Source organism: Etheostoma spectabile, chromosome 8 (assembly GCF_008692095.1).
Source record: "Etheostoma spectabile isolate EspeVRDwgs_2016 chromosome 8, UIUC_Espe_1.0, whole genome shotgun sequence".
NCBI classification, from domain to species: domain Eukaryota; kingdom Metazoa; phylum Chordata; class Actinopteri; order Perciformes; family Percidae; genus Etheostoma; species Etheostoma spectabile.
The window spans coordinates 28774056-28789578 of record NC_045740.1 but is presented as its reverse complement, the minus strand read 5'-3'; the positions used below and the strand labels follow the sequence as shown (position 1 = coordinate 28789578).

The window sequence follows — 15523 nt, the reverse complement described above, 5'->3', positions numbered from 1 at the left end:
CACACACACACACACACACACACACACACACACACATTAGAGGATACAGCACCAAATCTCACAGGGCATGAGTTCTGCTGACGAGTCAACTCAAACTCTGTGCGAACACCGCCCCCTCTTATATCCTTTCTCCTCTCCGAGTCTATCAGACTTCCTATTTCCACCCGCTCCCTTCTCTTCTCTCTCACTCCCACATATCACTTTACCTGTCATTTCAGTGCCAGGCGTCTTTGTTGTCACCTGTTCCTCTCTCCCCTCCGCGCCCCACCAAGTCACGCAGTTCATCTCCACCCCATGGTGCTTTGTACCACAGCGGTATATCCATCTCCTGTGTCTCACTGGGCATCTCGTTGCCCAGCACCACAAAGCAAGCAAATCACTGTTGACATTTTAAAAGGCACTGGATCAAATGGCCCACAGTGGGCCGGGTATGTGGAAGCACCATTTGTCCAATGACTTCACCATCCCAGTAGACATTATCATTTGTCTCTAGTCTGGCCAGCTAAGAGGGCAGGTTAAATCATAGTGACAAGCAAAAGCCACAACAATAAGTCTAATCAACCTGCTGATGCCTTGGACTGTGTAGATGGTTTGTATCTCCTGTCAGTGTGTGTTTCTATCATTGACTTGTGACTTCCATGTGTGTATTCCTGCACTTTAGATATCGAACGTTTGTTTCCGAGGACGCGGGGCCTAACACCCTTGTCGCCACGGTTCTGGCCAAAGACCCAGATGGCGATGGTATAATCTACTCCATAACAGCAGGAAATGAGGACGGAAACTTCGTCATTGACAGCCAGAAAGGTGATACTTATTAATTTTTTCAGCCAGGCTTCACATATGCAGGTCTCATTCTAATTGACATGCTTTCTGTGAAATCACACATTCAATTTTCTCCAATATGCTCTTGTTACAGTGGTGTGCGATGAACGCCCTCTACTTTCAAAGTCAACAAGAAAAGATATTTAAAGTTGATATCAAGTGCCCGTCTTTCTATCATTGGGGCCATAAATATAAACGATGACCTTTTAAGAAATTTCCACACTTGTTTTTTTTGTCTTTTTCTTTTTTCGAAAGGAAGTTTCTGAGCTTTGTGGCATTTGTCCTTTGATCCGAAACCAGTGGCAGTCACTGTGACATTTGTCACCCAACCCTTTCAATTCAATTTCACAACAACTGCTCTATCATAGCTCCCAATCTTCAGGCTGCGCTCTGTCAGCTTCTCTTTCTTTTTTGTCATCTGTTTATATTGCTCCTCTCCACCCTTTCTGTGTATCCTCAGAGCAAGAAAATGCTAAGGCTGATATCCTTTGGGTCCAGGAAAACTAGAGATGTTCCGATACCAATACCAGTGTTGATATCGCCTCTGATACTGCCTAAAACGCTGGTATAGGTATCATGAAGTACAATAAAAGAAAGTTCTGTGGCGATCAATAGTTGTGTTTGTTCATGTTTCACAAAGTGTTTAACCTGTGCCAGACTGACAACAAAGATAGAAATCATATCACATCCAGACAGGGATAGTAATATACAGTTGTTAAAACATAATAAAATATACAAGACACTGGTATCTGATCAGTACATTCAGGTATCAGAATTGGTATCGGGAAGCAAAAAAAGTGGTATTGGACCATCTCAAAAGAAAAACCACTATATGGCTTCCCACTTCCTGTATCTATGAAGAGTGCTGGCTCATTGACTAGCTGCTGGAGCTCATGTCGCATTTGTAAATAAGGTTGACATTTAAAGGGGGAGAATTACCGTGTACATCCTACACTTCACTTATTTTAATGTAGTGGTGCAGTGCTGTCAGCGTCACGCATTGTCATTAGGAGATGGAGCCCTTTTTGCACTGTGGGCAGCCAGGATCACAAGTAAATTGGGAGAGAGAGGAAGGCAAGGCACTCACATCTGTGTGTATCAGCATGCTGTCTTGTCTTTAATCAAGAGCATTGAAAGAGATGAATAGAAACACAACAAGAGAATAAAAAATCTCCCCACGCTCTCACTTCAATCACTTTCCCCCACATTACAAGCGGCGTGTTCGTCCTGCAACCTCAGAAGTTTTTAAATGGTGACGAGAAAGATGTTGACTCAGATGCAGCATCTTTTATCCCACCTTTTATCTTGACTGTTGACATGAAAGCAGACAGAGAGGGGGTAACAGTTAATAGGCATCTGCTGAGCCTGGTTAACTTCCAACCCGAGTCACTCACTACTTTATGTTTTCGCTCAAGTGCGTGAACTGGATGGGCATCTTTAGGCGAGAGCATGCAATTATTAGATTAGAAATATGACAAAATCACCACTGTGAAATTGGTTTCTGGATTAAGTCTGAATGTCATATTTTTACCTTTCTGTGGACTTCTTAAGTGCATTTCCAACACTCGCTATCTCACCTCCGATTTCTAGAGCAACAACATGCAGTCTTCTGCTTTGTTTTTATTGATAGCACATCCTTCACCATACAAGGCCACAGTGGCAATAACATCCTGCTTAATGACTAATGGAATGGTTGTACTTAATGTGTTAGGAGGGACCATGTTTTCTAATGTTTGATTTAATAGGCCTGTGGTCTTTGTAGGGTTGATTCGTCTCCGCTCTACTCCCCTGCCCAAGCTTCAAGGCCTGGAGTACGTCCTGAATGTAACGGCCACGGATGACAATGCATCAGGCGGGCCACACCCTCTCTTCTCCACCGCACGAGTCATCGTTGGAGTTGATGATGTAAACAACAACAAACCTGTATTTGAGGAGGTGAGGACCTTTTTTTCAAGGGAAACTCTGGTGGTACTTTTTAAAACTGAGGTGTGCAACGTTAGCATGACCCAGAGTCAGAATGGCCACAATTATGAGAATGGGACATGGGGCTGAACAATATTGGGGAATAGTTCAACATTTTTGGTAATACAAGTATTGGCTTTCTACCTGTATGTCTGTATGATAAATATGAAACCATATAAGCAGCCACGTAGCTTAGCTTATTTTAGCATAAAATACTGGAAACAGGAGGAAATCGTTAGCTTGGTTCTCTCTAAAGGTGTCAAAGTTTGCCCATCAACACCTCTAAATTTCACTAACTAAACATATCCTTACATTGTTAGTGTCTGTACTACTGGTTTGCTGGGACCTGTTGCTAGGCAACCATTGGCCTAGGATGTGACTGGCGGATTACTTTTGGACAGAGCCAGGCTAGCTGTTTTCAATCTTTATGCTAAGCAAAGCTAACCTGCTTTTGTTACTGTTGTCGCTGTGGCTGTCGACCTGAACCCTTTTTAATAGCCGACAGTGAGTTGTTTTGCCTCAATTCAACGTGCCTGCACAACAGTGTTACATTCTTCTCTCAGCTCCCTGTCTGTATCATCCTCTCGGTGCACTTAAGTTATTTCTCTGTCTATCACTCGTCTTCTCCCTCGTCTCATTCCACTCTCCAGCTTTTATTTTTTTGTCCTGGCGTTCTCATTCCACTGGCCTCCTTCTCTCCACTCTGTTTTCCCATGAGTTCTGATTAGCCTGCACACTCACTCTATCTTCAGGCGCTCCATTGGGATTTCAATTAATTTAAGAAAAAAAAACTGCAATATCATCACAATATACTATACCTGTTTAATTAACTTCCTCCGTAATTAGGAATGACTTTAACTTCGGCTGAAGGCGGGGCTGGAGCTCCTGAGGTCTTTTGGGTGGGCTTGAAGTCTTGGTAACTTGTGTCTAAATATGAAGTTACGCCCCAGACCATCAGGTCCTGGGCAAGAATGACCTTATGTTTGATTTTATGTGGTTTTTTTAACATGTACCTACAGGCCTTATTGTCTGTGCCATCCCTTCCCATGAACCCGTGCATTATTCTTGATTGGCTCTCTCACTTCCTTTGATCCATCCCCCTCCCTCTGGTTCCCTCACACTCCTCCTTGCCTTTTCTATTTCTTTTTTTTCATGGTCATTCTTTTGAAAGAATAGCTAGCATTTATATGTGATTTCAAAAGAGAAAGACTCCAGAGAGTAGCTTTTTATCTGTTCATTAGGGGGAATGGACTGAATTCCTGGTTTAGAAAAAGCTGTTCACTGCTGGCTCTTCAAAATAAATCAGCTCAAGTGTTTTTATTTTCATAGATGCGGGCTACAGTATCTATTACTTCTGTATTGTTTTTCATGCACAGTATCTCCCTGTGTGCGTAGTGGCCTTGCACTTAATGAGTTTGTTTTCTTTGATCCTTGCACTCTCATTACCGTACCATATTATCACTATCTATTCTCATATGTATGTGAATTGTTTTTTGGATTTGTGTGTCTTTTCTTATTTCTCTCCCCCTCCCTCTCTCTATTTTAGTGCCAGCAGTATCGTGAGCAGGCTTCAGTGCTGGAGAACCAGCCAACGGGGACTTTTGTGTTGCAAGTGCATGCGGTGGATGCAGATGAGGGAGCAAATGGAAAAGTCAAATATGGCTTAATGCACAGAGACAGTGCCATGCCTGCCTTCAGAATTCATCCAGACACAGGTAGAGCGGTCGCGGATTGCGATTAGGTCTCAATTAGACCTACAGTATTAGAGCAAAGAGTTTACTGTACATAGACAGTGCTGCATTTTCATGGTAATTGACATCTTAAATTCAACAGTCAAGTTGAACTATGATTTGAGAGGAGAGGAAATAGATAGAAAAAACACATGTAGCCACACACACACTCAAATATATATTCTTAGCAGTGTAAAATGTGCTATTTTGCTATCTAATTATAGAAAAAAATATGTTCAAGCAGCCACCCGTTGCAACAATATTCTGGGCATTTGCGCTGTACGCCGTTAAGTTCAATCAACAGTCCACACATGTTGAGTCAGAGGTTTTGTAAACAACTCCCGCGAATAAATAGTTTTTCATGAATAAACCCATCTTTTTGGTTCTATCCGATGCTGTTTTAAGTTAAGTAAGCGGCATCTACCCTGCAGCGTGAAACAGATTTTTTATTTTGACAAGTAAACTAAATTGTAAATATAATCCCAAATGAAGGTGCACATTTTTACATTAACCCATTTTGAACGAAAGAACAACAATACACCCCCCTCGGCATTTGTATTTGTCTTATTTCCCTCCCCCCCACCCCAAATCCCCCGTGCAGTGTCTATTACAGTTGAACAGCCAACACACAACTTGCCATCTGATCCACACAAAACTACAAATTCCTGATTGTATTATAGTGTATAGTACACAAATTGGAACTTTTATAGTAAAACTTAAAGTACGATTAGTTTTGCTTTCATTTCTGATATTTTGTACATATTAACGGATGAATACTGTGGACCTACATACCTTGGTGTGATTATCAGGGATTATAAATGCTTGTTAGTAAAAACTGGCATGCAAATAAGTTTCTAGGTCCCATTTATTGTCTCAATGTGCTGTAAGCCTATTATTCAAATGTGTCAATTTGGCTGTGGAAGAGAGTACCAATGTTTATTTGTGCTTCTCCTGGCGCCTAAGGGGGTTGTTTTTGAAAATCAACATTTGGAAAATCAAAGATTTGGTTTTCCAAATGGTTTTCTGTAATTTTGACAATATAGTAATGAGAAGAATATGAATGTAGGAAAAGTCAGGGCAGGGGACAAATTGTATACGCTATGACAGAATAATTGACATTTTTGAATTACGTTAGTGGGTATATGAAACTTTGAGTTTGTGTTGATTTTAGCAGGGAAAAGGGAAAAGGCGGTAGTGTTTTTACTACACCTGCTGACGTAAAGTTCTTTTTTTTTACGGTGCTGCATCAGCTACTGTAATGCCCAAGGGGGTACGGGAGCATCCGGAAAGTGTACCTCCTATAGGGAAATTCTGAGTCTAACAAGCCATCACCTTCCGCTAGCATTCCATTGATTTCCATTGTCAGGGAGGAGATGAGGCTTGGAGCCAAAAGCAGAGAGCATGCAAAGTACGTTGAGCGTGATCATTTATTAAACAAAAACAAAGTACGAACCAACAAAAAGTGTCTTGAAAGCAGCAGGCAAAACCTACAACAAAAAGTAGTGCAGGCAATCACCGGGAACGTCCGACAAACAAATCCAAAAAACAAGAAAGCACAGAACACGCCAGACCTCGACAACACCGACCAGCAACAGAAACGTAATGATCCCACACAAGACAGAGACAGCACAGGGTGTCAAGGACTAACCAGGAACAAGGTGACACAACAGGTGAAACACACCAGGGCTGGGCAGAACAATCAATAAAAACAAAAGACAGGAAGTAAAACTAGACAAGACTAGGGGGAAAAGACAGACTTCAATATAAAACAGGAAACAGAACACAAAAATCATAACATCCGTTCATTTTGACAGTGAATAACTTTACATCTGAAGCGTTTAATAAGCGTTTTTATTTGTCCATTTTTTTATTTCCAAAGAAACACGACAATGTATAAAAGGCGCCATTTTTGTAAAAATAGGCAAACGATTGTGTCAGGACTACGCAACTTTCTGTCGCACAATAGAGAAATTACCGTATTATAAATTATCGTATGGTCTCCATTGAAGTTTATGGCTTCGCTATGTCCATTTTTTATACTGTCTATGGTATTACAGAGTTAGCGTTACCGGAAGGTCATGTAGTTGCCATTAATGTTCTGCTCAGACAGAAAATTATTCATTTACAATAAGAGAATATGTTACCGATGCATCATTGCATTTCAAGTGTTTCATACGGTACCTTAGCCTACTTTAGCTGTATCGTGAGCTAACCGGATATCACTGTCACTATGTCACGAGCAAAGCATTAAGAGATTGTTGTAGCAACAAACGTAATAATAACTTAATGTAGATTAATATAGCGCATTTCAGGAAACCCAAGGACGCTTTACACAAGTACAGAGGAGAAGTGAAAAGAAATTAGGAAGCCAACACAAACACTGAGTAATAAAATGTCCCCGCTAAATGGTATGGGGACGGAATTTAATGTTGGCTACTGACGTACAACCACATTGCACAATCTCAAGTTATTTTATGAATGAAATAGACACGAGGGTCAATTTGGGGACGTTTATGTAGCATTTGCAATCCCGTAGTCCCCATCTCTTGGCAGCCCGACTGAGTGGGGCACACATCGTCTTTCATTTTTCCTTTTAGCTTTTAGTTGTCCCTTTAATTTCCTTCTCTCTGTGATAGACCGGTCTCAGTATCAGCCATAACTACAGATAGCAGATAACTTCTAAAAGAACAATCAGGCCTATATAAAGAAACCCCCCACTACCTTTTACCTCCATACTCACTAACATAGGTGTTTCCTGCTGCTACACCAACATCTGTGAACTTCAGAATGCGTGTTCTGTAGCGCTGCCGTAAATCATTTTGTGATTTTGCAGGAAAAAAAAATGTGACCCTGTCAGAGGCTTCTCGTAAAAACTATTTAATCTATATAAAAAATAGCGTTCTTTTTGCTGTTAGTCTCGTTTCCTGTTACAGGTCATTTAAGATCATCAGATAGAGCACACAGTTTCAGAAAAGTAGTTGCTTTAATTGATGCGGGTTATGGCGGTTCTGTTGTTAACCCGGTCAAGCTTGGTGTGATAAAAATTGACTCTACATAATGAAGGGAAAGACCTGGAGCTGTTGTGGAGTCCTAACACGTGGAGTCAACACGTTGTTCTGTCAGTCATTTTCTTTAAGGCTTCTGCTCTATTTCCTTCATCTCAAGATTTAATTACGAAGTCACTGCACTTGAAAAGGATGCTCGAAATAATATGTAATTGTTTACTTGTTTTTTTTCTGATTCATGGGTGGATGGTTAGATGGATAGATAGGCAGTAAGATGAATTGATGGATGGATGCATTCACTGATGGGTGAATTGCTGAATGGGTGGATGAATATACATGTGTTCATGTGTGTATGTTTGGGGGTTTTGTTCTGTATTCACAGGAGTGATTGCGACAGCAAGGCGGTTCGACAGGGAGCGGCAGAGGGAGTATTCAATTACAGTAACGGCCACTGATTGGGCAGAGGAGCCGCTCATCGGCATCTGTCAGCTCACCATCCAAATACTGGACCAGAATGATAATAGCCCCAAGTTTGAGAATTTGCGCTATGAGTGTAAGTGATAACAAATAATCCATGCTGGTACAACTAAAAAAATGGTGTATTGTTAAAGCAGAAGCATAACCTTAAAAATGTTGAGATAAAGAGGGTGGTTTATGCTCCTTTTTTTTATATGATATGATTTAGTGTCTTGATGCCGTAGATAATACTATGTCTCTATGTTTGGTTTTGGAAATAAACATAAAAAATTACCCTAGTAATAACCTAAATCATAGGTTTTGCATAATAAGCAGTGTCCATAACCTCTCATGCATGACCTTTAACACCCCGCAATCACCCTCATACATTACACCAGCAAACGGAGTGCACTGCACATGCATTATTTCTATCCCCTGCAGACTTTCTGAGAGAAGACACTTTGGTCGGCACCAGTTTCCTGCGCGTGGCAGCTCACGATGACGACTTTGGAACTAATGCAGCTATCACTTACTCCATGTCCCTGGAGCAGCCTGAATACCTGCGGGTTAACCCTGTCACTGGATGGATCTATGTTAACCAGCCCATATCACAGGTCAGTCAGCAGTAATTAGCAGACTCTCTGTCAGCCAGCACTCACTCACGCACGCACACACACACACACACACACACGCACACACACACACACACAGACACACGCACACACACACACAGAGTCTTTATTAGCCCATGGGTCTGTGTCAACAAAGCTAATGAATGAGCCTCCTCAAAGTGCCTCTGTCACATACTCCCTATCTGGGGTATGTGTACTCCCAGAGGTGCTGCATGTGGAAAGACCACAGAGAAAGAAGATAGAAGGAGAAGCATTCAGGCTAAAAAAATGACTAAAAATAGATTTTAACAGCTTGGGATTCCTGTGGTTATATTTAATGACTACAGTTCTGTCTATTGGACTGTTACTAAACAATACATGTAACCCGTAGCAGTCAAAAAAAGATATGCTGGGTTTTTTTTAAGTGTATGACACATGTTTTTAAGAAGCTACTTATAAGAAACCAAGACTCTTTTGTCCAGCTTAAACACTCTGGCTTTGATATAAGAGATTCAAGGCTTTTTCATCTCAGTTTATCATCTGGGGCTTTGAAGGACTGACAGCATGCAGCACCTTTAGACGAGAGATGTTTTTGAGTCTATTAACCGAAACACTCTGGAGGCCGAAAGATTGTGCATGTGATTAAACTTAAAAAGCATGATTGCCTCCTCAGTTCTTTTTAAAAAGGGGAATAATTGTAGTTATATAAATACTTGTTTCCAATATGAAAGCTAGCTATAAAGTTTAGCAAGTTGGCCTTTCAGTGATTGTGACAAATGTTTTACATTTTTGATTGGTGTTTTGTAGACTTTCATGTTTTCTGTTGTAGGACTGAACGATATTGTGTTTTAGCATCGACATCGCGATGTGCACATGCGCAGGACGTTACGCTAATCCTTTTTTGCTGTTTGATAGAAAAGTAAACTTTCATTGTTGACCTTTTACATGATCATTACCGGCCGACCCTTCCCCTTTAAGACAGGTAGCCATGTGGGCAGAGTGTGTATGTGACGCTAGTCCGACGGGGGTTATTATGGGAAGTGAGGCTCTCCGTGTGTAGAAAAGTACCGTAGGCAGTAGCTGACACAGGGATGCGCATAGTTTTGATGGGTAGTCAGTGGAGCTACAGTAGTCAGTGTTTTATGTTTGCTGCAAATACAAACTAAATCATCTGATCAATGCACCATAATCACAACGTCTCCCGGCCATTTTCCCCCTCAGAAAGCTGCTACCAGTCAGGCTAAAGCTAATAAAGTTAGCCTAAAGAAACAAGCAGAAAGCTGCTAGCAGCCAGGTTAAAGCTAATATAGTTAGTCTAAAGAAACAAGCAGAAAGCTGCTAGCAGCCAGGCTAAAGCTAATAAAGTTAGCCTAAAGAAACAAGCAGAAAGCTGCTAGCAGCCAGGCTAAAGCTAATAAAGTTAGCCTAAAGAAACAAGCAGAAAGCTGCTAGCAGCCAGGCTAAAGCTAATATAGTTAGTCTAAAGAAACAAGCAGAAAGCTGCTAGCAGCCAGGCTAAAGCTATTATAGTTAGCTTAACGAAACAAGCAGAAAGCTGCTAGCAGCCAGGCTAAAGCTAATATAGTTAGCTTAAAGAAACAAGCAGAAAGCTGCTACCAGCCAGGCTAAAGCTAATATAGTTAGCCTAAAGAAACAAGGGGTCCGTCTGTCCCAACTAACGTTACGGTTTGGAGCCGCGACGCTGGAAACGTAACACTAATCTACTACAGAAGTCTGAGTCTGATCTAACGTCATTTCCACTGATTTAATTGTTCTTGGATACACAGAGTTTGTTGCTAGTGCGCGTGACATGCAGGTCTGATCAATTTAGCAAACTAATGGGCTCCGCTAGTCCACCACAACCTGAAATTTAGAGGAAGCAACATGCAGTCATTGTCATACACTTTAGCCTCTATTGATGGTTTTATATGAATACAATTTCTTTTTTTAAATCGCAATAGCTATCGCAGGGGAAAATAAATATCACAATGTCAGATTTTTTCAATATTGTGCAGGCCTATACTGCAGTCTATCAGCTCTCTTCTTCCTGTTTTCCTCTTTCACTAATTCAGATGTAAGAGTTGTTCTTTGGCTCGATACTTGCTAATGCACTATAAGGTTGTTTATTATTTAACACACTTTTTAGCGCGGTGGTGGTAGTCTCTGGAAATTATGCTGCGGACCTCATGTAAAATTGAAAGTGTTAAGCCAAGAACCTTGGTGAACAAAGCTGCCTACTGTATTTAAAAAGTGCTTTCAGAAGCTATTTGAATCAACCACCAAGGTTTTTTTCCCCTGTAACTAAGATTGTAGAAGCACTTCATTAAATGTTAAATGTCTCAGCTGATTTCAGACACTGTTCTGATTTGATTTTGTCATCATCGTTTCTGTTAAGTGAATAAATATTAAGGCTCAATCTTCACACCAAACTTCACAGCAAAGTATGCAGCACAGTTCCCAGTTCACTTCAGTGGAATATGAAGTAGCATTGAACAACAGTGGTTATTCCTAGGTTCTAAGACAGTACAGCCAGAGCCAGCCTCAGCGTTCTGTACAGTAAAGCTCTGCAGATAATTAAGTGGAATTAAGTAGATAAGATGGCAAAGGTTGCTGTGACCGTGTCCAGACTATTGTATGGATATTTTCTGGTTCACATCTGACACTATTACTGCAAATTCAATTTTAAACCTTGGTTGGACACAAAGTCAGTGATTCATTTATTGTAAAAGCAGCAGCTGCTGGGTCCACATTAACAATCACATATTACAGTCTTTGTTCTCTGCTGTCAAGCTTTGGAAAAGAAAGTTGTACTTGTTCACACATACTAATTGCATTGTCCCTGAAATAAAAAATGGACTATCTATAGTTAAGTGAAATGTCTTTTTATCTGCAGCACAATAGAGTCCCTTCGCCATGTTTTGCATTGATAGAAAAATGTTAAAATGTAACATCTTAACTATTGAATTATTATTTGAGTATAAAATTGTATAACTATGGCTCGCATTATCTTTTACTGTAAGTGGTTAGAATGGAATTTCCTCGCGTGAGCAAAAAGAAAAGGCCCCTTAGAGAAATAGAGGAGTTTTTTCTCTCATTCCGATAGAAGTGTATTGTTGATGTTTCACATTGCGTAATTTAGCTTATTAAGATTTAATAAAATACTCCAATGACCTCTTAAGTAAAATGTTTCTCCTGCTGTGTCAAATCTGACGAAATACAGTTCCTTAGTCAGATTTACCCTTTATTTCCTAGTGGAGGAGTTTTGGTGCTGAATTGTATAGCTTAATACATTTTTGTAAGGCTCATACTGCTGCCTTTTGTTGTTCCTTACCTAGTTAAGTGATTTCCTCAATGGAGTTTAGGTACAGGCAAGAACCTGAAGTCATTACTGCCCATCAGCAACTATCACGATATCAATAACTAATAAACACATCGCGATGATATCCTGTGAAAGACACTTTCAGACACCTATTTTATTACTTAGTTAAAGGAGAGTATCAGTAGAAAACTAGACTTTGAAATGAAAGCTTAACTTTTTTTTAATGATGCTTTGTATGTTCAATTCAATGTTCAATAAAAATTAAAAAAACGTTTTATTCAACAAGCAATTTTCTGTATTTTAGCAGAGTTCTGAAAAGCAGCCGTAAGGCAGAACTGAGTACACTTTATTTTTGTGTTTGTTTATCGCAAATAATATCATATTGTACAACGTTATCATATATTTTCCTCATATTTTGCAGCCCTAATCTTTACTGGTTATTGCGGCTTTCTGCTGTCACGGGCCGGTTTCAATCGGCCTACTGCCACAGAGCAAGCTGAAGACACAGCCATGCTACTCAGATTACAGCAAGAGGATGTAGTAGCTATTAGATTGTATTGATTTTGTTTATAATTATTACATTATTTCCCAATATACTGTATATTTTACACATCTGTAAGTGTGTTGTCATAGGAGATGAGTTTGTGTTTTGGCAGGGTCAGTCAGTTGGAGCTGCGTATAATTTGACAGTTCATCAAATAGTTGCTAAGCAATTTTCTGTTAATCGACTAATTCTTCATCAGCTAACTGTCAATTGTTTCAGCTCTAAATGCCACAAGGATCATTTTAGTGTCTGAACTGTTACAGAGAACCTATATCACGCGGGAGATCATAGCTACCGACGGGGGACACCAAAACACCTCGGTGGAGCTGGCGGTCACCATCACCAACGTGAAGAACCAGCCTCCACAGTGGGAGAAGGACAGCTACAGCGTCGTCATCCCTGAAAACACCGCCAGGGACACACCCATAGTGGTACGTGGAACAATACAATCTGAAAAATATTGTTCATATTAGCACATAGTTCAAGTTGAAGTTACTTTATTTGTCCCCCAGGGGGATAGTATAAGATAGTATAGATAGTATAATACAAATCACACACAATTACACTACAATACAGAGATTGCCTAACTTGCAGGCAGTTAAAAGCAATAAAATGCAGTAAACAGTTTAATAAATAGTAAGTCAATAATTTATATGTGGTTCTTCAATAGGTTGTTAAGCTTGTTCCTTTGTCTCTTGCCATTTTGAGTTGCTGTATTATTTTTTTAGTTTATTTTATTTTTTAGGGATCATTTGATGCATTGTGCCAGAGTTAGCCACAGGCTAATATACAGTACATCTGCAGTCTGCAATTGAATCAGCGGAATGTTTGCTTACTCCGCTGGACAGAAGTCTTTGAGGGCTTGTCAGTGCGCTGAAAATCTATACACGTGTTTTTGTTTGATGCTGTTGGAGAAAGCTGACATTGTATCGCATGTGCAAAGCAAGTGTTAGGACTTCAGGGTTATTACATCCATTCACAACATCTCCTTTGATGTGAGAAATATATAGCTGTCAATCTGGAGAACACACAAATCCATTTTCTTTTACCAAGGTCTCACAAAGGGTTGCACTTTGACATAAGAGGTTATTTCAGGGCTCAAACAATAGTTTACTCTGTTTCCTACTCAGATAATCAAGCATCGCAATAATTTTGATTCATATTTGACCTAACCTATGCTTCTTTCAGAATACAGACCACAAAGGTAGTCTGACTTTGTTCTATGTAATAATTGTCACATGTTAACAAATGTTGCCTTGTCTATATCCTTCCTTCCTATATTCTGCAGGAAAATTCTGCCGGATGCATGTATTTTCCGATTCCCGTCGCTTTCTTTGTGTTGGAATTTTAAAATTGGTGGATTTATGAGGACTATTCTTGACTGCTCCTCAAATCTCTGCTTGGTAAATTGGGACAGCTAGCTAGACTATCTGTCCAATCTGGGTTTTTGCAACGGCTCTGTCCGGAGTTTAGCACCGCCCATGACGATTCTGATTGGTTTAAAGAAATGCCATTAAACCAGAGCACGTTTTCCTCCCATCGTCGAATGCCGTTTGGAGTAGCCAGACTCTCCTTCAACGTGCTTTGGAGGAGGGTCTGGCAAAGCAAGACTAAATGTTACCTGACCTACCTCAAGGAGAATCCTTGTTAAGTGGATTCTTCAAACATTTTAGGAGCTACTCTTATTTGCTCTTGTGTCAAGACTTGGATGAGACGATTGATACCACTCACATGTCTGGAGGTTAATAATGGAGCTTCAGCCTGCAGTCGGTTACCTGCTATTATACGTACCAGCAGCTCTAGAGCTCTTCACATTAGTATGTTGTGTCTAGGTGGATTTGCCAGACTAACTGTTTCCAGTCTTTATGCTAAGCTAAGATAATCGCCTCCCAGCTTTAGCTCAATACTTAGCCACACAGACATAAGCGTGGCATCATCAAATTCTCAGCAAGAAAGCGAACAAGCACATTTTCCAAAATGTGAATTCCTTTAAGCCCAGAGTAAAACTTTGTTTAGCTCAAAGCAGTTAAGACTTAAACACAATGCTAAAGCAAAGAGACAATTAGCATGGCTAGCATACAGACTGGAAGCAATGGGAAACAGCTAACCTGGCTGTCTTAAAAATTAAAAACATACACCTACATGCACCTCTGAAGCTAAGTGAAGCTACTAATTGACATGTTATGTTCCCTTTGCTTCTGTGCTGTAGCGGTAACTATTTCTTGTTGGAACTGTGCGATTACTAGGCAACAACTTGAGTCTCCATAGATGGGCAGATTTTTTTAGTTACATTTGGACCCAGCCAGGCTAGCTGTTTTTCCCGTGTATTCAGTCTTTATGCTAAGCTAGGCCAACTACTGTATCTCCAGCTATCTCGAAATCAAGAGATCAAATAAGCGCATTTTCCCAAAAATGTTGAACTGATCCTTTAACCCTGGGGGCCCTGAGACCATTTTTACAGTTTAATTTCCGTCTGGATTTATTTTATAAAAAGCTTGTAAAACATCAACCCTGTTGTCTACAGTCTAGATATGAACATCATTTTTTTTAGGACTGTTACGATCTGGGTCGATGTTAAGATGACCATAACGTTATTAGGAGGAATGTGGAGGAACCCAAACAAAAGGGAAACGAGGGTATGCTAAAATGAAGGTAATTTAATGACCACAATGGATAAACAAGTAACACAAAGAGAGGTACTGGGTGTTGTGAATAAACAACAGAACAAAAGGAGCACAACACCCAGTAACTTACAGAATATAATATATGACAACAACAAAAAAAGACTAAACAACAAATGTACTACACAAACAAAATCTAACTAGTAACCCGTATTAGGTTTACAATAAGGATTGTCACTCAACAGATTTCTAACAATGATTACTAAAGCAAAAGGTTTCTAAACCACAATCTAGTTGCAAACACAATTAATTCTAACCAGACCTAAGGACATTAACCCAACCGCATGGCAGACTGAACTAAGGGTTCAGCCGCCCCGACTGGAGAATCACAGCGTTATTTGAAGTCATCCGGGTTGATTGCAGGACGTTGATTGGCTGGGACCATGGCCGACG

At 40.2% G+C, this 15523-nt stretch overlaps 1 protein-coding gene across 1 annotated transcript in view; it reads left to right on the top strand.

The window, feature by feature from the left end:
- Positions 1–15523, top strand: part of LOC116694173 (neural-cadherin) — a 100979-nt gene that overhangs the window by 37529 nt on the left and 47927 nt on the right. The window contains exons 7-12 of the mRNA XM_032523709.1: positions 662–804; positions 2585–2757; positions 4331–4499; positions 7902–8072; positions 8417–8589; positions 12713–12880. Of these exons, the coding sequence (XP_032379600.1) occupies positions 662–804; positions 2585–2757; positions 4331–4499; positions 7902–8072; positions 8417–8589; positions 12713–12880 (997 nt within the window). The remainder of the gene's footprint in view (positions 1–661; positions 805–2584; positions 2758–4330; positions 4500–7901; positions 8073–8416; positions 8590–12712; positions 12881–15523) is intronic.